The sequence below is a fragment of the Thermochaetoides thermophila genome (genome assembly GCF_000221225.1).
Source record: "Thermochaetoides thermophila DSM 1495 unplaced genomic scaffold scf7180000011814, whole genome shotgun sequence".
In the NCBI taxonomy this organism is placed as follows: domain Eukaryota; kingdom Fungi; phylum Ascomycota; class Sordariomycetes; order Sordariales; family Chaetomiaceae; genus Thermochaetoides; species Thermochaetoides thermophila.
Genome location: NW_006383030.1, coordinates 389,103 through 408,349, shown reverse-complemented (window position 1 = coordinate 408,349; position 19,247 = coordinate 389,103). Strand labels below are relative to the sequence as shown.

Here is a 19,247-nt window from a genome sequence, read left to right as displayed (position 1 = left end):
GCCTCGGCATTTCTATCTGTTCGGCCATCCCGGTTACCTCTCACATCAGTGCAACCTGTTGGGAAATTACAAGCCATCCTGTCACCCAGAGCATAAAACGGACCAGTGGAAAAGGGAACCTGGTGTGGAGCAACGCATTGCGGAAGTCTTTTTAGGGAGTCCCGGTACACGTGTTGTGTGCTTGGCAGCTGTTAAGGGACTGTTGGAGGGGTGGGTCGAATAACGACCAAGTGACCACCCCAGGGCCTTCCCCAGTGTCGTCACATGCCTGGATTTGCTTGCTAACATCTTGATCGGGCCCCTGAAACCGCATTGGGCTGGAATGCAGTAAGGCAAATGGGACCGTAACGTCAACAAGCTTTGCAATTCGACTCAAAAGCGCGGGCGGCCCATCCCGTGTGCGGTTATCCCATCATTCATCCCTCCATAAAGCAACTCCAGACGACAGGAATCGACACGCGACAACGCTATTGCCGTCTCATGGCGTCAACACCAAGAAACTGTCTGTTCTTCTAACATATTCATCTTATGTTTATTCCTTTGCTCTTCTTCAGCAGCGAAAGCAATAAGGAGGATTCGGCGATGGATTCGGGGCCAGCGCCGGTGGAATCTCTGCTGGCCGTGGTGCCTACAGGACACCGTGCCGAGTCCAAGGCCCGAGATCCTGCTAGTTCGACATCTTCCGACCATGGCGATCCCCTTCTCCCCCAGCGGATGGCCAGTCTGATTAGCCTTGCCACGCGGTCTACGAATCTGGCTATCCAGCTTGGGACTAGACTGGGAGGTTGTGGTTTGAACGTCGCCAAACACACGGCGCTATCGACCATCGAGTTGAGCAGGTCTGTTCTCGAAAATATCTTGTATTTGGCTGGCAAGGACGTCGTTTCCAGCACCGAGTCGGAGCTGGCAAGGGCCGAAACCGAGACCACGCTCCAAAAAGCGATCGAGTTCCTCCATTCCAGCTTGAATAACGCCGCCTTTTGGACTGCGGCGGGCTTCAACATGACGAGCGCTACTTTGTCTTTGGCTTCCGAAACTTCTCAGTTCGCCCTCACGACGATAGACAGATTTTTTGGTTCGACGGATTCCTCTCGCGCCATCACCAGCATCATCGCGCTAGTCCGTCGAGAGTTTCAGAACCCGGCCACCGGCGCCCCAGGAGAAAGGGTGTCTGTTACTGATCTAGTAATGGTCTTTTGCGGCCTGGCATACCTTCAGACTACATGTCGTCAATTGCTAGAGGAGGAGGCGCGCGCGTTTCGGACAGAAGAAGTTGTTTGGGATGTTGTCGTGCCTATCACCGCGTTGCAACTTGATAGCCGCGCGAATGATTATTCATCTGCTCTATCTCATGCCCCCATTTTAGCGGCTTTGCAGCGCCGAGACGCCCATGAGGATGAGACACAACGGGCTGATAGTGTGCTGACCATGGAACTCGAACGCGAGATTATGAGGGCCTTACCGTCTAACGCCAAAGTCGCTATCAACCGAGAAAGTTTTGCGTACGACATCATCAGGGTCGATGTTATCAGTGATGACCAGCCAGCTGTTGTCCGACCACCACCTGGTATCGAGCTGGTAGAGCAGAGCACCGGGTTGGCCGTGACGGATTCTGCACGGCAAGGGGCCAGTGAGAGACCGGGACGGCATACGCGATATGTGTTCCGTCGCGAACGCCATCATGAGATGCGGACAACCTCCTTCCAGCAGGTTGATGGCAATGTCAATTTCATCGACAGTTGCGAGCTGGACCAATCAAACTATACAAGACCGTCCAGTAGGCTAATCAGCGATCGTGAAGCCTCTGAAACATTCCCTCCTTTTGGCAGCGACGCAGAAAGCAAAGTGTCTTCCTGCATGCCTTCGACCTTGCCTTCAAGCAGCCGAGACAGCTTTGTCACTGCGATTTCGAACCCTTCTGTGCCATGCCATCCCTCCAACACCTCGTCGCCTGGGGTCAACCGATCAATGTCCTCTTCAACAAGACAGGGACTGCAAACCGTTGTTCGAAAATCACCGTCATTGCTTGATATGAATGACTTGAGCACGCGGTTTCCGACGTCGAGCAACAAGCAACATGCCTTGTCTGGTACTTGGACAGTATCCGAGGGCGCTCAACACTCTTCTTACAGGCTCGACCCTTCAAGTCAGCTGTCCATGCCATACTCGGGAGATGGGTTGTCGGTTCTCAGCAGCGAAGGGAATGTCGAAAATCTTCGGCGGGCTCCAGTTAAGAGAAGCCCTTCCGTCGCAAGTTTCGTCACGATTCGCGAAAGTGTGCGGCAATCGACAATTTCATTGGCTGAAACCTATTCGATGACAGAAGATCCCCGGGCCTCGATGCTTGAAGAATTGGACGAAAGCAGCTGGGGTGGGAAAGACGCCAATGCCATTGCACGAACAGACCACCGGCGAATGAAGTCCTATACGCCGAGCATTTACACCTTGGCCGCCGATGCAGGAGACGCATCCGTGGTTTCTTACCAAGGAACAGTGGCCAGAACTGCGTTCGGTGACGACTCAGCATTGGACAAACTCAAGCAAAACGGGGTCTTGGATGGCATGTTCCCACACAACCATCTCGTGCGCAATATTACTCGGTATATGCGGTTCGCCTCTGCTTCCTACGGGTTGCGGTTTCTTCAGTTCTTGGGAATCGGGACGAAGATGCCTCCCTTGCCTTCGGACCTTCGCGACACACACCAAGAATTGCGGTCGTTTGCTCATCACACCCGATCGAATCCAAGCGACATTCTTCTTTCCTCGTTCGTCGATCCTAATGGAGGCTCGGATTCTTCTGGGTCAACCAACACCGGTGTCCCTCTTGTGCATTACATTTCCCTAGACCACGAGTCCAAAGCCGTGGTCCTCACTTGTCGTGGTACGCTTGGTTTCGAGGACGTCCTGGCCGACATGACTTGCGACTATGACGATATGCTGTGGCGGGGACGCACATACAAGGTCCACAAGGGTGTCCATGCATCTGCCAGGCGTCTGCTCTACGGCGGCGACGGCAAGGTGCTGGCCACCCTGCGGACCGCCCTCGAAGAATTCCCTGATTACGGCCTGGTTCTGACGGGCCACTCCCTCGGCGGTGCCGTCACCACGCTTCTTGGCATCATGCTTGCCGAACCAGCCCAGTCCCCAGGAACACCGTTTGTCACCACTGCCGAGCCGCACACACGCTATATCACTCATCCGTCGTCCACACAAACTAGCCTCGTCACCGGACAACCGATCACTACTCCGCATGTTTGCTTACCCGCTGGTCGCGCCATTCACGTCTTTGCCTACGGCCCGCCGGCTACGATCTCCCCCGCCTTGCGCGACGCTACACGTGGTTTGATCACTACGATTGTCAACGGTCACGATATCGTGCCGTACTTATCGCTGGGTGTACTGCACGACATGCAGGCGGCCGCACTTGCGCTCAAGTCGGACAGCAGCGCTGCCCGAGCGGAACTCTGGAAGAAGATTTTGAAAGGTCTGATGACCGAGGCCGCAAAGATTAGCGGTTTTGGAAGTGGAAGCAACAGTGAGGAGGAGCAGCGGACGCAGGAATGGGCATATGCGTTGTTAAAAGGGCTGAGGGCCAGTATGGTGGGGGAGAAACTGGTTCCTCCTGGAGAGGTGTTTGTTGTGGAGGCTGAGAAAGATAAGATGATGAGGGGGGGCAGAAAAGGGAAGAACGTGGTGCTGAAATATGTCAGAGACGTGGAGAAGAGATTTAGAGAGGTTAGGCTCGGGAAGTGTATGCTGGTTGATCACAACCCTGGGCGTTATGAGCGGGCATTGGAGGGGTTGACGGCAGGTGTGATGGGCCAGGATTGAAAAGGGACGGAGTTTTGGGATATCTGGGTTTCTCTATCTCTTTGCTTTCCCTATGTTCTTGGTTTGTTATTTTCGTGTGTTGGATTTAGAGGTGTGCGTGATGTTGGTTGGATTCATACAGCGCGCATAGATACCGGCACCATAACCCATCAGCTGTCAGCAGGCATACACGCAACACTCGGAAGAGCGGGCAGGCATTTTGGATTTGGTTCATTCATGATCATTTTCTCGTACATATATATTCATATATACCCTTGAAATATCTTGTCCTTTTGATGTTATACCCAAAACACCCTTACCGTTGTAGCCAAGACATTTCTAACAAATTTACAACTTGTTGCCCAACCACTGCTTACTCAGGCTTCTCAGTGAGGATTCTGCCCTCTGAATCATAGAAGATCTCCTTGACCTTGACAGAGCGCAGGTGGTCAACACCCTTGCTGAGCTCGCAGTCGTGATGGAACAGCCACCAACGGCCCTGGAATTCGACGATGGAGTGATGCGTGGTCCAGCCGAGCACCGGCTCCAGGATGCGGCCACCGTAGGTGAAGGGTCCATACGGGCTGTCGCCAACGGCATAGCACAGATAATGGGTATCGCCGGTCGAGTAACTAAAGTAGTACTTCCCGTTGTACTTGTGCATCCACGAGGCCTCGAAGAAGCGGCGGTCATGGTCGTCAGCGGCGATGGGCTTCCCCGTCTCGGGTGCGAGGATCACGATTTCGCGCACATCCTCAGCGAACTGCCGCATGTCGTCCGTCAGCTTGGCCACGCGCGGGCCCAGAGCGTACACGCCCTCTCCCGACGGCTCCTTCGGCCCCTGCCACTCCGCGTCAAAGATGTTGTTGCCCTTCTGATAGCACTGCAGCTGGCCGCCCCACAGACCGCCGAAGTACATGTAGGCCTCGCCGTCATCGTCGACGAAAACGGCTGGATCGATGCTGTAGCTGCCCTTGATCGGCTCCGGGTCAGGAGTGAAGGGACCCTCCGGACGGTCGCTGACGGCCACACCAATTCGGAAGATACCCTGCTTGTCGCGGGCCGGGAAGTACAGATAGTACTTGCCGTTCTTAAAGGCGGCATCAGGGGCCCAAAGCTGCTTGGAGACCCACGGGATGTCCTCCATCTTGAGGACCACGCCGTGATCAGTCACGGGGGCAGCCGGGTCGAGGGACTCAGTGCTAAAGACGTGGTAGTCGACCATGTCGTACTGGTCGCCATTGTCGTTGAACTGGATGTCGGTCTCGCGGTCGTGCGAGGGGTAGATGTAGATCTTGCCTTCGAAGACGTGGGCGGAGGGGTCAGCTGTGTAGATGTGGGTGATGAGGGGAGCCATGGTGTTAACTAGGCGTCGTTGTCTGACTTATAGAGTGGGGTGAGGAGCTTAGGCAGAGAGGGGTTGCGGGGTGCAGATCGAGGAGCAGGGAGTGTGTATGGGAGAAGGCTCTTTGGCGTTTTAAGGATGTGGCAATGAAGATGACGATGGTGGCCTGGAGGATGCAATCCACGGGGCCACTGAGGACACGAACGACAGCTTATATAGAAACACAGCCGTTGACCAGTGCGTCCTTCTTACCCCCTTCCTTAATGATCTTCCATGACGGCCCGTCGTGTTGGATCGTCCCAGTCAACCAGGCGCTGGGTGTCGGAATGTAGGATATTTGGCCCCATTTCCTATTTATCCCCATTTAACCGTCTTGCCAGCATCCGACTTGGCGGGTCTGCGGGGTCCCGTGCCGTGAAGCCCAAGCATGGCGGCACAACTTAGGATACTGCTGGGCGTGTTATTGTGAAACCAGTGTGCTTTGACCCAGACGTCACATGCGCCTGCTGAGAGTTCAGAAACACCTCTGGGTCGAGATGCCGAAGTCGAGAACAGACTTCAAGACGGTGACGGGAGAAGACAGCATCGACTCCTCCCCAGTCCCTCCTCTCTTTGGTAATTTCGAAGCTCAAGTATTGCAAGAGGGAGAGCTGTACGATTGTATGTCAGCTCGTCCCGAATCCCTTTGATTCTCATCCGCAGCGTCAACATCCACGGACCGCCGCATGGGGGGCTCGTGGAGACTCAGGATTAGGTTGGAGGGGTCAGGTGGCGACTGTCGTCTGCAGTCTGCAAAGGATGATATCTGGGAGGGTGGGGAATGCGGAAGCAGAAAACGCAGCACTCGTTGGTTGACCCGTGGGGCCCCAGAACCGCTTCCTACGTTCATCCCCACCTACGATATGTCCTCAGGGTACCCGATACACTAGTCCTGATGAATCCAAGGCAACGGTGATTTGGTGGATATATATGTATTGGATGCTTCACAGAGCCGCATCCCCGGCGACCTTGCAGCTCCCGGCGCCGAACCCCATCCTCCAATTCATACCTGGTGTAAAAGTAATAGGCGGTGGTTAGGCAGTACTACCGAAATATTTTGCGCCCAATGTTGCTAGCTGCGCACTCAGCAGTCGCAAGAAGTCTTGCTAAACACGCACACAGCTCCAGTGGTTGCTGGGTCATCCATGTCTCCGTACCATCTCCCCTGGCTTTCAACTAGTTTCCAGATACCTAGGTAAGCTACTTACCTACAGAGTTACCGTGATAAGAGACTGATTGTCCTCGGCTAGCTAGCTCGTTGTCCGCTTTCCAGGTGGTGCTCGAAAACCATTCGGCTTGGAGACAAGTATGAGACTCGGCTTACTCTGCTTCTAGGTCTACATATATAATAAATCCATGATGTAGCTTCTGTTAGTAACCCATGATGAGAAGGCCATGTGGCTGTGCGCCGAACAGGACCAATGCAAGACGACTCTGGCAGGAGAGGGCATCTAGCTGCCAAGAAAAGCTGAGAGCCCAGTCATCTTGGCTTCGCGAAGCTATCCAAATCTCATCAAATTACCCTATCACATCGCCTGCACAACGCCACACATCCAATCTTCCACTGCATCAGCGCTCCTCTTAATTTGGCCCTTTGCTCCTGTGCCCTTTTCCATTGGACAAAATGCTAGTTTTTGCTGGGATCGGGAAATCACCTAGTGGGTCAAGAACAAGCTTCGCGGCCTGGGGTTACCTACAAAGGATTAAATCCTTCGCAAGCCCGCGACGCGATTAAACACTCTCCCTTCTCTACGTATCCGTCATGTGTCCGTAGCAATCGCAGCCTGCGCTAGACACAAAGTCACGGAGGACCTTGCGTTGTCATTAAGCAAGGCTTCGCGTCCGCGTCACGGAGCCCTTTTCTGTGACGCCGTGATCGATACCCAAAACAAGCAACGTCTCCTCTGTTTCTGCGCGACACAACACTCCGCCATGCTGTTGCCACCGCCGTCCGTGGTGTCACCAACACCATCACCGAGCACGCTTCCGCCGCTCCCTCCGGCAGTCACTCCGTCTCCAGAGATCGGTGTCCCCCTGCCCCGGCTCATCCTCCAATCGCGCAATCCGCTGCTTCAGCAGCGCCAGTTTGATGGGTTGTTTACGGTCTCATTCGACACCTACACCTGTCCCTCCGATAGCTGTTCCGATTGTCTTGTAGGTTCCTCTTCTCACTATTCTGTGCATAGGAGTCTTTATGATGCTAACCCAATCGGCCAATTAGAGGCTAAACTATGCGTATCAGTGCACCAGCTTCATAACAAGCTGCTTGCCTGACATGATGACGAAGGCCGATTATTACGGTGCCTTCTCCTCCTGTCTTTGCAACTACGGCGACGGCTACCTCGACTGCTTCTACGACAGGGTTGCCACGGGTTCCTGTATTAGTCTCTACAGCGTCGACTGTATGCTAGTCCGTTCGGTTCTTACCCAGAATGACAATAATGCTAACAAAGCAGCCAGACTACAGGACACTGGAACTGTCAATGTACATGAGCCTTTGTGGGTCGGCGCCAAACGGACTGACTACCAAGGTCCCCACAAGATCTTTCCAGTAAGTGTTCTTTCATTGCCATGCTTCCAATGACCGGACGCAGCTAATCAGTTGTGTAGACCTACCGCAAACTCTGGCGGAACTCCTAATCAGAATTATGGCGCTGGAAACAACGCAAACATTGAAGACACGTATGACCCCATCTCTTTCTCAGATCTTCGCAACGTCGACTGACCAGGTCTATTTTGTAAAAGTGACAAGAATGATAAGGGTGGTTTGTCAGCCGCAGCGAAGGTGGGTATTGGCGTTGGGGTGGGTATAGGAGCACTCCTCATAGCCGGCCTGATATTCGCCGTTTGGTGGTACCGGCGCAAGGCAAAGGCGAGTAAGGCTGTAACCGCAGCGGATACGACTTCGGGAAAACCGAACGGAAGTCAAGCGATGCAGCAACAACCTGTTGTTGGAGAAACCAAGAACCCCGAGCTCGCTGGGTATTATGTCCCACAACAACCACCGTCATCGACTCCTTCTCCCTACCCATATAATGCCACCTCGACGCCGGTGTCCCAAACGTCAACTGCGCAACCTGTATCTCCAGGAGCTACCGTCGCTCTGTATAGCTCAGTTTCACCGCCGCCTCAGAGCGTTGTAGAGGCAGACAGCCGTGAAATTGCAAGCCAGCCCCAGAACCAGCACCAGTATCAGCCCTATCAGCAGCCATACAGTCCGCCTGCGCATGCGCAGCTTAACACGCAATACTACCAGCAGGCAGGGCAATCTCCCCAACCACCACAACAAGCCCAGCAGCCAGTGTACCCCCAACATCCGAACATCCCTGAGCTAAGTGGTAACTAAGACACTTATCCTCAGCAGTACTGCTGTGATGGTCAGATTAGCGGTATGGGTATGTGTAAAAGAGGACGGCATGTGTGAGGAGAATGGGAAATGCGGTAATGAGCTCATAGTTGCTCTGTATAATTACGTCGCGGGTGGTTGGGAGGCTGTCCATACGACACTTCTCTCCAATGTCGCTCTTAATAACCCTTTTAGAACGTGTTATGTCATTTTACAATGTCCTTTATGACCTAGTCACCTAAGTTCCGGTAGACTGGGCCTTAATCCACCTGTTCCGCTTTGCCTGATCTCGCTGTCCGGATTCAATACGAAATTTGGACTCGACAGGGCGTATCATCTTATCTGCATACTCTCCTTATATTCCAACCAGAGAGCTCGGGCCAACCGCTTCACTTTTTCATGGGGGTGGGCATAAGGCTTTGAACATCCTGTATTTGTAGTTGGACACCCGCCGGTTGGGGGGAGTAGACTGGACTAATTAGGAAATTGGAATTCTATATTTAGTTCCAACTTTCCGCGTTAGCCAGGCTCTCCAAAAATTTTACAGGTTTATTACAAAGAAATCCAAATTCATGCCCATAATCCGTATCGGAAGAGCAAACAAGTCAGGAACGAGCAGATAAATACCTCTCTGGCCCTGTAATCCATTTCCAAAACTTTGATACTTGAGATCCTAATGCCGCCAGTCAGGGATCGTCCTTAACCATGCGGCCTACATATCAGTTCTTGACTCTTTGGTTCCCTTCTTGATCCCCACCTAGGTCCCCGTTCGCGCGATAACCGCCCAGTACAGCCACAACTACGTCGGCAGCGTTTACCGGGCACACAATGCCGTAATGTGTTCAGTCCTCCATCCTGAGAACTTATGCACCATGCGTTGTCGAAGTTGCTACAAGAGTGTTCGGTAGAAAACGCTTTACGTTGTCCGTTGTCCCAGGAAAAATGTACGCAGTTGATTAACCGCGGTCGAGAGATAGTGCTAACCATTGAGCATAATCACAATCATCAAAATGGCTCGTAGGCCGCCTTCTACACCTGCAGAGGCATCCGGCCCAGTTTGCGATTCAGCTTCCAAAGAAGATCTCCGAAGCACCGATAGGATAGAGCAGCCAACGAGTCCATCTCAAGCCCAGGAGGAGCTCATATTTTGGACATGGAGTGACGAACGTCACTGCTGGGTTGCCGAGGGCAGAGGTAAGCTTGCTCTGTTGAAGCATTTGTAATATCATACTGATAAAATATTTTTGTCGGAAGAACTGCAACCAACGGCTTCGGGCAGTGACAGCACCCGGTGGGAATGGGATGATGATGCCAAGGATTGGGTTAAAAAATTTCCAAGTAGGTTTCAGGTGATCTGCAGTCTCTTTTTGCCAAATGATACTAATATGATGTTCCAGATGGCCAATATATCAGATATGCAGACTATCAAAAGCCTCCGACTCGTCTAAATTCCGAATCTCGAGGTAAGGTCCAGCCAGTCTTTCCAAGAATCATCGAAGGGTTTTTTTATGGCCCCAATAGTGCTAACTGGACGAGGATACCTGACATAGGATTTGAAGTTGTCAAGATGCCAAAACGCTTCTTCATTCCTGGGCGAATATTCAAAATGATGTGGTACGAACCAGCACCAGAGGCCCAGACAGAGCTATCCCCTGATTCCAAGCTGGACAAGAAATGTCAGGCCTTTGGCGAGGAAGCCGAATCGAGGCCTATCGCACGCTACCGTTGGTTTGTCGTCGTTCAGCGACGCTATGACCACTCGATATGCTTTAGCGTCACCACATATAAGAAAGGTGCGTCTAAAACAAGTCGATCGGATAACGTGGCAGTCCTTTATCGCGTTACCGTCGACCCACCCCTGCCTTACGATGATGAGAAATTCATGCGGACGCCAATTGCCGTGATTGTCGAGGACCCTGAACACTATATCGCGCCTACCGCGAGACTGGATTGTAAACGGGTCTACACAGTCGAAGACGGCATGAAGGTGAAGAAGATTGGGCGGGTGCACCCTCGGTGGGTTCCGGTGTTGGAGAAGTACTACCAGCAGGCTGTGAACTCCTGAGAGGGAGATGACGGGTCGCCTATTGACTTGTTCTAGCTTGGGTGAGCATATTTGATGTCTTTTTTAATTTCGGTTTTTGTTTAAAAGGATCTAATTTGGCGTCTAAAATGTTGCTTGGTGTTCATTATGTACTAAATGACTATCTCGATACTGATTGGTACTGGCAAGTCATTTTTCGTCCAAACTCGTCAATTAAGTAAGATGCATTTCGCTTCGATGTTGATAAGGTCGCCAAAAGACGCTTCAGTCTTGACTCTTACCAACAAAACTAGGCATATGGCACCACAGAGACCATTGAGGACAACCTCCCATCTTCATGCTTAGAAATCTTGCACTCCTGTCTCCCCCTTCAAAACCCTCCCTCCTCCTTCGCCCTCTTCACCACAACTGCTGGCCCACTCAGGTTCCTCCTCGTCAAACCATGCTTCTTCTTGCTCTTGTCTCTCAAGCACATCGTACTCATCATTATCATCTATCAGCGAGTAATCAAAGTCGTCATCTTCACCACGGATGAACCGATCCCTCAGAAATTCTTCCCACTGAGCACGTCCCTCCTCTTTATTCGTCGGAGGGGGCAAGAGGTCTGCGTTCAAGCTGCTAAGTGTCGTGCCAGGGATATCGTCATCTCCCATACCATTCGTGTTAGCTGATGGGCCAGCCCGGGCGTGCCCCCCGTTGGGGGGAAAGGTGTGTTTGGGGGCAGTCTCTCCAGTAACGCGGACGCCGTCTACTCCTGTTCCTTGCCCCTGCTCCTGCTGCTGCTGGCGGGCACGTTCTCGCTCTTCTTGAACCGTCTGAGCTCGTAGCCTGGCCATTCGTTCCTCACCACGTAGAAGGGATCCTTCTAGGACACGGGCATATCCTTTAGCTCGATTCTCCGCCTCACGCTCCTCCTGGGTCTGGAAGCGTCGTATGAGGTGGTCGTACAGAAGCGGATCTTGATAGTACCCTAATTAGCGATTTTCATTTTCTCTGACAGGCGCGTGATTGAGTACTGATTACTGTCTGGGATAAGCGAGTGGCATGGAAGTGGCAATCTCCTTGATGCCAACGCGTTCTCAGTGACAAAGAGGGACAGCGCCAATTTACCTGCTAACTCATGTTCACTCGACTGAAAATACTCTGGATGCTTATCAAGCCAGGCTCTTCTTCGATTCTGGACTCTGATTTGCGCAAGATGCGCTGGTGATTTTGGTGGCCGAGGTCGTGGACATGAAAAGGAGCCCAGACTCGAAGACGTCATCTTCCTTCGTCCCGAACAACCCGAAAGATCACTTCGAGATCGAGACTGGCGTAACTGTTAATTAATCTCTGTACTTCGGCTTTGCTAGCATGCTTTTGGCCTAAATTGGCGATGTAACATCGATATTACTACGTACTTGATCAAACACAGTTTCGGACGGCCAATAGAACGTTTGTTGGAAGGATTTATGGGCAGTGACCAAGTACCAAAGCTAGATCGATGGTTGTGGAAAAGCTACGGGACGGGCCGCACATCTGGCAAACCGGAGCCCCACAATCGACGGCTTGCACACAGCAATCCATAGGCCCACGAGCGCTGTGGAGTATGGGGATCAGCGACCTGTTAGTGGTCATGCAGGTGATCACGTTTTGACGCAACAATGGGTCGCCAACGCTCTCCATCGATGTGCTGATATCATGACGGCCACCCCTCACGTAGAAACGCTGGAACTAAACAGGGTGCCGCTTACCCCACGGTATCCCTTTTAAAACCCAACATTTCAACACTCAACTCATCGCCAGGACAGCGAGCCAAGGAGATAAAAGCCAGAGTCGAGACAATTTTTTTTCGAGGAACTTTGTTTCCGGGATTGCCGGTCCGCAACGCGCAACAGGTTGCCGACTTCTATAGTTTATCATCCATCATCTATGATCCGTGGATGACTTGTGATCCATTCTTAAAACAAACTCATCCGCTGAACTCAAGGATTGGCATTAGCGTTATGTATTTAAATACAATACACAAGACGCATAACCAGCTGCCCGTGAAACTCAAGTCGCCATGATGCTCTTGCCGCCATCTTCAGTGACCGATTGCAAATCCGGACCTTAAAACCCCATGACCAAGACGCTTGACATCGTGAATGGGGCCTGTGTCCTCCCGCGAACCCTTCTTCATCTCGATGATGGCATTTGGGGCTAATAGAAGGGCTTCGCCAACCCACAGCTCCACGATCTCAGAAAAAAATTCTAAAGATCGGTATGTAGTTGCAGTTGGCGACAAGCCCGTTACAGAAAGCGAATCTGTTTCTGCATCAACACCTAGATTCGCTTTCTCCAGCAATATCTCGGTGATGGGGATTCCAGCAAGGTGTTTCCTAAGGGTACGCAGCCAGTCCGGGGAGGTTGCTAAACTCCCCCGTCCCGTGGCCTTCCGGTTTTTGGCTTCTTTTACACGAACCTGCTACCGTTTTCCTGTTTCTGGTTTATTAGCATCGTCTCTGCACCAGTCTTTGGGTTAATAAAGATGGCTATATGACAAGTATTCCACATGTTGGGACCTAAGCCAAGAGTCATCCGGCTTGGTGTCCGGATGATTCCCTGGAGTGCTACAAAACCGGTGCAACCAGCAGAATTGACCTCTTCTTCGAGCTCTTTGGTTGATCGGCATCATTGGAAGCTCTCCTTCATTCACCTTCACTTTGTATGATGCATCATGGGAGAAGACCAAAAGCAAACTCTTGCATTGATCGGGACAACACCGGCTATATGAGCGACGGAGAAAATGTGTTAATGGAGAAAGGAAACTGAGAAATAAGTCTTTTGGATTTTGCCAAACAGCACGATTTATCAAGGGAAACAAGGGAATGTGGAGGGTTTAAAACCACAACGTCCTCCATTTTTATATTTGAACTGGCAATTCAAGGTGCAGACGTTTGTGGTAGACAGGCCACAGTGGGGAGGACTCCAGGCCTTAGGGATGAAGGACCAAGTATGGTTGGTGCCTTGGGCAACGGCGAGAATGTGTGGAGCATACGGAACCCCGAAGCCATGAAGCTCGCTTTAGGGGCAGGAGGACGGAGGAAGGAACCTCTGAGTTTTCGCAAATGAAAAGACAGGGGGAAAGGAAGAAGAACGACAGATATGGGCACCGCAAGGAGCTTGAACATAAAGCTAGTGGGATGATGAATGGAAACATGGTTGATATGACATTGATATCAAGCTTTTCTCGCACTGAGAGCTGGTCCATGTTTGGTACTGGGTCCTGATGAGCAACTGCTCCAAGCAAAGGCATTTGGAAATTGCTTGAGGGTTGCCGACTGCCGTGCGGAGGGCGGTCTGCGAATTGCCCCTCTGTGAATGCTTTCTGCACAAGCAAGCACTTGTGCAGCTATGGAGGTTTGGAACAGGAAAAGCAGGGGAGAAATATCGCTTGGGAAATCCCACTTACTTGATAAGACAAGATATGCACGATACGGTGTATGTGTATGGAACCGTATCAATTACGTATCTGCTGTGTATTTAAGCTCGTAAGGACACCAAGCATTTCATTCGCCAAGCTTTCTTATCGACACTCGCATCCTCAGCTCTCGCTGCGATGGAGCGTCCCGACCACCCACCACGGAGCCAGACCCTCGGACAGCTCGTGCGCCGTGGGCTTAAGAGACGCATTCTTATTCTCGGACGCTGAACCGATACACCTTGCATTCGCTTGGACGTCGTCACTGTAGCTAGCGTCTCAAGGCAGCAGCACCTCTATGCCGCCCTCGGAGCTGGCGTGTCTGGAGCCGTAGCTCACCTCCAGCACCTAGAAAGCCAGCGCCAGTTGTCAGACCGCCGTCGATTGCGCCCTTGGCCAAGAGGTTGAACGGCCTGTCATGGGTGACCTCAGGTCCAAGCTGCGGGCCAAATTCCCACGCCGGAACTCGGGCATCTCGCCGCTCCCCAGCCCCAACACGGCCGAGCCAGGCGCGAGTGGCGGCTCTGGCGGCACAACGGGGGCGACGGGGACGACGGGGACGACGGGACCGGGGACAGGTCTTGGTGCCGAGACAGCCATAGCTCCCCTGGAACCCTCGGACCAGGGCAGCAGCCGCAGCCACACAGAAGCAGCCACCAGTCCAACCACCACCGAGAAGGCGGCCACAAGAGCCGACGGCCTGAAAAACGGAGCGCAGTCGACAAACAAACGGCGACAACGAGCGAGGCACCTATCGCTGACAGGAATTCCCAATGTCGACAAGACAGACCTGAGCCTGAGCGCCTCTGGACCCGACAGCGCACCGACCTACACCTACATGGCAGGCGCGCTGACGGCGACCGCACGGACCAGCACGACGGATACAGCTGCCGCAAACAGCCCGTCACTCATCTGCTCACACAGCAGCAATCTTAATAACAGCGACAACGGCGTCCCAACTACCAGCAAACCCGGCCATCGCCGCGCTTCTCTTGCCAGCAAAGGCCCAAATACCAGTTCCATCGTCGCTGACAGCTCAACTGCTGCCAATCCACAGCCCTCCTTGTTGCCGTCTCCATCGAGGCCTCTGCCGCCTGTCGCTGTGCCCTCCGACGCCGACGCACCCAAGCCAAGAGGCTCCACTGACCCCGTCCGCAAAGTCGGAGCAAGCGACGACGTCCCCGCCTCCGAGAGCTCTGACCCGGCGATCCCGGGCACCCTATCCGTAACCCCCGTTCCCCCATCCTCGACCCACGGAGGCCCCGCGGACCCGAACCAGAACAGCCAGGCGCGTGCGTTCGAGTCCTGTACCCGCACAGCCACTCTCTCGAGACGCCAAAGTCTGCTCCCCAGCCGACAGGCGAGCTTGATCCGACGGCTGCTGATCTCGGCGGGGTCCTCGGATGAACCAGACTCGTCCTCCATCGAGCAGCCTCCCCCGCTTACCCCGAACATGGTGACACGGAAGATCTGGGTCAAGCGTCCAGGTGGATCGCCAACGCTGATTACAATCACCGAAGACGACTTAGTTGACGACGTGCGTGAGCTAATCCTGCGCAAGTACAGCAATTCTCTCGGCCGGCAGTATGACGCTCCGGACTTAACGCTGCGCATCGTCCCGAGGGAAGAAAACCGGCAGGATCACATCCTGGGCCCAGAGGAACCAATGGCCCGTACATTGGACGCATACTACCCAGGAGGACAGTCGGTTGATGAGGCCTTGTTGATTGATGTCCCTGTCCGTCGTACCCCTCGACCCTCGCCCAGGGCTGGTCCTCCCCATGAGCAGCACCTTGCCTCGGTCAGCTACGAAGACATGCGACCTATGGAGAGCAGCACTGACTATTTTGGACCTGGTGCCATTGCTCAGATACCGGTGACCATCTCCAGTTCCATGGTGAATAGTACCTCTCATCCTATCTCGGTGTTGAATCCAGGACAGGTACCCCAAATCCCTTCTCCCGGCGGCACCAGGACGCGCGGGTATCGCGAAAGGTTCGAGAGGCCCCGGTTGGGGAGACAGCATGCCTCCTCTCCAACCATACTCAATGTTGTCGGTGCCGGAGGTCACTCCAGTCATGGCGTGCAGCAAGCCCCGTTGCCTCGAACGTCCCGGGCCCACTCGAATACTTCTCCGGAGCAGCCGCACACCACCCAAGGCGCGCCGCCTGTCCCCCCTCTGCCAACACCTCCGGCTCAAGACGTACCAACATCTGCGACCAGAGCTGCTGGCACGCCGCCAGCGAAGACATCGCCTCCTCGACCCCCACCATCGTCGCGAAAGAAGAAAAAGGGGCCCGATGTTCAATCGTTGTCTGCTGGGATCCTCAATCCCGGTGTGCCCCCGATCAATGTGCTGATCGTTGAGGATAATATCATCAACTTGCGCCTACTCGAGGCATTCGTTAAGCGTCTCAAGGTTCGCTGGTCGACTGCTATGAACGGCCGCGAGGCCGTTAACAAGTGGCGCATGGGCGGCTTTCACCTAGTTTTGATGGACATCCAGCTCCCCGTCATGAGCGGGCTCGAAGCCACCCGTGAGATTCGCAGGCTGGAGAGGCTGAACTCAATCGGCGTCTTGTCCTCGAGCATTGGTCAACAGTCTGATGGCGTGCCGGAGGAGCCGACTGTTCTTTGTGAGCAAGACAAGCTCCCAAATAGGGAGTTGTTCAAGAGTCCTGTAATCATCGTCGCCCTCACAGCCAGCTCATTACAGAGCGACCGACATGAGGCTCTCGCCGCTGGGTGTAATGACTTCTTGACAAAGGTAAGTCTTGTGATGAACCTTCCCCGACTTTATGTTCAATGCCTCCTGACTTGATGGATCCTAGCCCGTTACCTATCCTTGGCTCGAACGGAAGGTCATGGAATGGGGCTGTATGCAAGCGTTGATCGACTACGAAGGCTGGCGGACTTGGAAGTCGTATGCAGAGCGGGACAACGAAGAGCACACTGCGAAGAAGTCGAAGGCAAAAAAGTACCGATCTGCCCCGAACAGTTCGTCTTCTGATGGACAATGAGCCTTGCCTTTTTTTTTTCAATTTTCTCTCCTAGTTTCATTTGGTCATCTTCAAAACAGATTACTTCGGGCTTTCCTCATGTTGAGCGGTATTTGGCGGAAAGGGCGCGCATTTCTATGGTTTCACCAACGGCAGGGTCAGCGGTTGCGGACAGAAGTTACGGTAAGGCCTTCCCCAGGGTTGCAGGTTCAGGTCCCATCTTTTTTTCTACTTCACGGGATCATCGGCTGGTTCTGAGTGATAGAGATGTAATGTGTGATGCCTTTATCGCCTACTACATGCTTCGAGTGTAGGCACTCATTGAACAGCACTTAATTGAAGAGATGCCCACTGGGCCCATCCGCATATGGTTTTTGATTGTTGATCACAACGCATTGGACTACTGGGGATGATAGGATGGAGTCGTTGAGATACGTCCAGTGAATTTGAACTTCGATTAGGGATGGAAAAATCCCAAACGGATTACAATGGCAACTGATATATTCTTTTCTGATATTATCATGTTCGCAAGCTCTTATTTGTGCTGTGCTGCCTGTTAGAACAATCTAGCGTTATCTCACAGCCCATGCTTGAGCTCAACGAATCAGCTGTTCCAACAATTAACCCTAACCCTCGGATAGTAGTCTGTCAATCAGCCCTTGTACGCTGATTGGTGATAAGAACACGCTGGGACCATCAGCCTTCCAGCTAAAGTATTGGCTTGATTTCGAAATTTCTCCAGTTTCTTGATCTTGAGCCGAACTCCTCCGGATCACCACACAACCACAACCCCCGCCATGCCGCCCCGGATACCCTGCAACAGCTGCCAGACGCAGCAGCTGTTTTTAGCTAGTCTTGAGACAGCTACCTCAAAGAGTGTGGTGCCGTCGGCGAGCCTGGCGATCCGCTCAGCAGCACAATGCCCCTCAACCACGAGCTGCGGCAACCGCCGCGTCTTCTCGACTACTCTCGCGAAGGAAGCCCGCACTAAGCCTACCGACAAACTGCTCTTGAAGGGCAAGCAGCCAACGCTCCAGAAGCGCCTATTCCTCGAGTGGATCGAGAAGTTTGAGCGGTTCCGTGAACCTTCCGAAATGAACTACCTCTCGCGCGTTATCAAGAACTGGGAGGGCCAGCCCGTTGCCCCGAACCAGCCGTTCCCGTGCAACCCGGACTTCCGCTCCGAACCGGTCCTATCAGAGGCTGCGCGCGAGAAGATCTGGCACGCAGTTATCAAGAATGGAATGCCGCTTAAGGCGGTATCGGCCCAGTATGGTGTCGATATGCGTCGTGTTGCTGCTGTGGTGAGGATGAAGGAGATTGAGAAGCAGTGGGAGCGCGAGGTGAGTTGGCTGTCGTTCCTCTCCCATCTTTCTCCGATTTTGGCTTCAATGATGAGATTCAACCAAAAATCGATTAGTCTTGAAGACGTAACCCATGGTTAAAACACCCCTTTCTTCTGAATGGAGCCCGGTTTAACTTGCTTGCTCTTTTTCTACCCATTTTATCAGCCACCTAGATAGCTGACAAAACAATGGCATAGGGCAAACCTTTGGCGATCCCTTACGCTAAGGCCATGATGAAGATGCTGCCAAAGGCAGAGCTCAATCCGGGAGACCCGCCATTTGAGCCCATCAACGATATCCACGTCCACAGCTACACAATGCAGCAGCTTTTTGTGCCAGTATCCGAATCCCGGCACTTTACTCGTGAGGACGCAGCCAAGGCCTTTGGCGACCACATTCTGCCGCCGGATGCTAAGATGCGTATTCCTGAGCTGGTCTCCATGGAAAAGCGCATCGCCGAGGGTATGGACGCGCGCGACGCGCAGGCGCTTTTCATCCAAGAGGCTGCCGAGAGCGAGCGCAAGCTGGCTGAGCGCGAGCAGGCTCGTCTGCGTGCAGAAGAAGCACGCCGCATTCGCGTCCAGACCAACCGGTTCGAGTTCCGCTTCGAGCAGATCAATGCTGAAGAAGTTGGTCCAACTGGTCGGGCGCGGAACGCTGTTGGTTGGCGCTACGGTGTGCCCTTCTATGATCGCAGGAGAGGTGAAGTCAAGATCCCAACAAAGGTCGAGTAATGGTATTGATTTGCTCTGGTCGGTGTTGGGCTGTGGCTCTTTCCAGTAGCGTTGCTTGGTGTCCATTTTACTCTAAAAGAGGAAAAGGGGGGGGGGGCCACGGCGTTAGACGGCTGGCCTGTGGAGCCGGTTGATGATCAAT

General features: G+C 53.2%; 7 protein-coding genes across 7 annotated transcripts; 5 read left to right on the top strand and 2 right to left on the bottom strand.

Annotated features, from left to right (window-relative positions):
• Positions 1-528: 528 nt before the first annotated feature.
• On the top strand, positions 529-3,831 carry CTHT_0011450 (triacylglycerol lipase-like protein; the record flags this gene model as incomplete). Its single annotated transcript, XM_006691601.1, has 1 exon — positions 529-3,831. The coding sequence occupies one exon, from the start codon at positions 529-531 to the stop codon at positions 3,829-3,831; it is 3,303 nt and encodes a 1,100-aa protein (XP_006691664.1).
• A 352-nt stretch (positions 3,832-4,183) lies between these two features.
• Positions 4,184-5,167, bottom strand: CTHT_0011440 (xylosidase-like protein; the record flags this gene model as incomplete). Its single annotated transcript, XM_006691600.1, has 1 exon — positions 4,184-5,167. The coding sequence occupies one exon, from the start codon at positions 5,165-5,167 to the stop codon at positions 4,184-4,186; it is 984 nt and encodes a 327-aa protein (XP_006691663.1).
• A 1,959-nt stretch (positions 5,168-7,126) lies between these two features.
• On the top strand, positions 7,127-8,540 carry CTHT_0011430 (uncharacterized protein; the record flags this gene model as incomplete). Its single annotated transcript, XM_006691599.1, has 5 exons — positions 7,127-7,348; positions 7,416-7,596; positions 7,655-7,745; positions 7,805-7,876; positions 7,940-8,540. 5 exons carry the CDS (start codon positions 7,127-7,129, stop codon positions 8,538-8,540), a joined length of 1,167 nt encoding a protein of 388 aa, XP_006691662.1.
• A 1,010-nt stretch (positions 8,541-9,550) lies between these two features.
• On the top strand, positions 9,551-10,605 carry CTHT_0011420 (uncharacterized protein; the record flags this gene model as incomplete). The annotated part of the gene is made up of 4 exons (XM_006691598.1): positions 9,551-9,734; positions 9,795-9,878; positions 9,938-10,003; positions 10,091-10,605. The coding sequence occupies 4 exons, from the start codon at positions 9,551-9,553 to the stop codon at positions 10,603-10,605; spliced, it is 849 nt and encodes a 282-aa protein (XP_006691661.1).
• Positions 10,606-10,925: 320 nt separating this feature from the next.
• CTHT_0011410 (uncharacterized protein) lies at positions 10,926-11,420 on the bottom strand (the record flags this gene model as incomplete). The annotated part of the gene is made up of 1 exon (XM_006691597.1): positions 10,926-11,420. The coding sequence occupies one exon, from the start codon at positions 11,418-11,420 to the stop codon at positions 10,926-10,928; it is 495 nt and encodes a 164-aa protein (XP_006691660.1).
• A 3,024-nt stretch (positions 11,421-14,444) lies between these two features.
• On the top strand, positions 14,445-17,046 carry CTHT_0011400 (putative response regulator protein; the record flags this gene model as incomplete). Its single annotated transcript, XM_006691596.1, has 2 exons — positions 14,445-16,793; positions 16,858-17,046. 2 exons carry the CDS (start codon positions 14,445-14,447, stop codon positions 17,044-17,046), a joined length of 2,538 nt encoding a protein of 845 aa, XP_006691659.1.
• A 776-nt stretch (positions 17,047-17,822) lies between these two features.
• Positions 17,823-19,105, top strand: CTHT_0011390 (mitochondrial 37S ribosomal protein mS45; the record flags this gene model as incomplete). Its single annotated transcript, XM_006691595.1, has 2 exons — positions 17,823-18,368; positions 18,569-19,105. 2 exons carry the CDS (start codon positions 17,823-17,825, stop codon positions 19,103-19,105), a joined length of 1,083 nt encoding a protein of 360 aa, XP_006691658.1.
• Between the last annotated feature and the right edge of the window lie 142 nt (positions 19,106-19,247).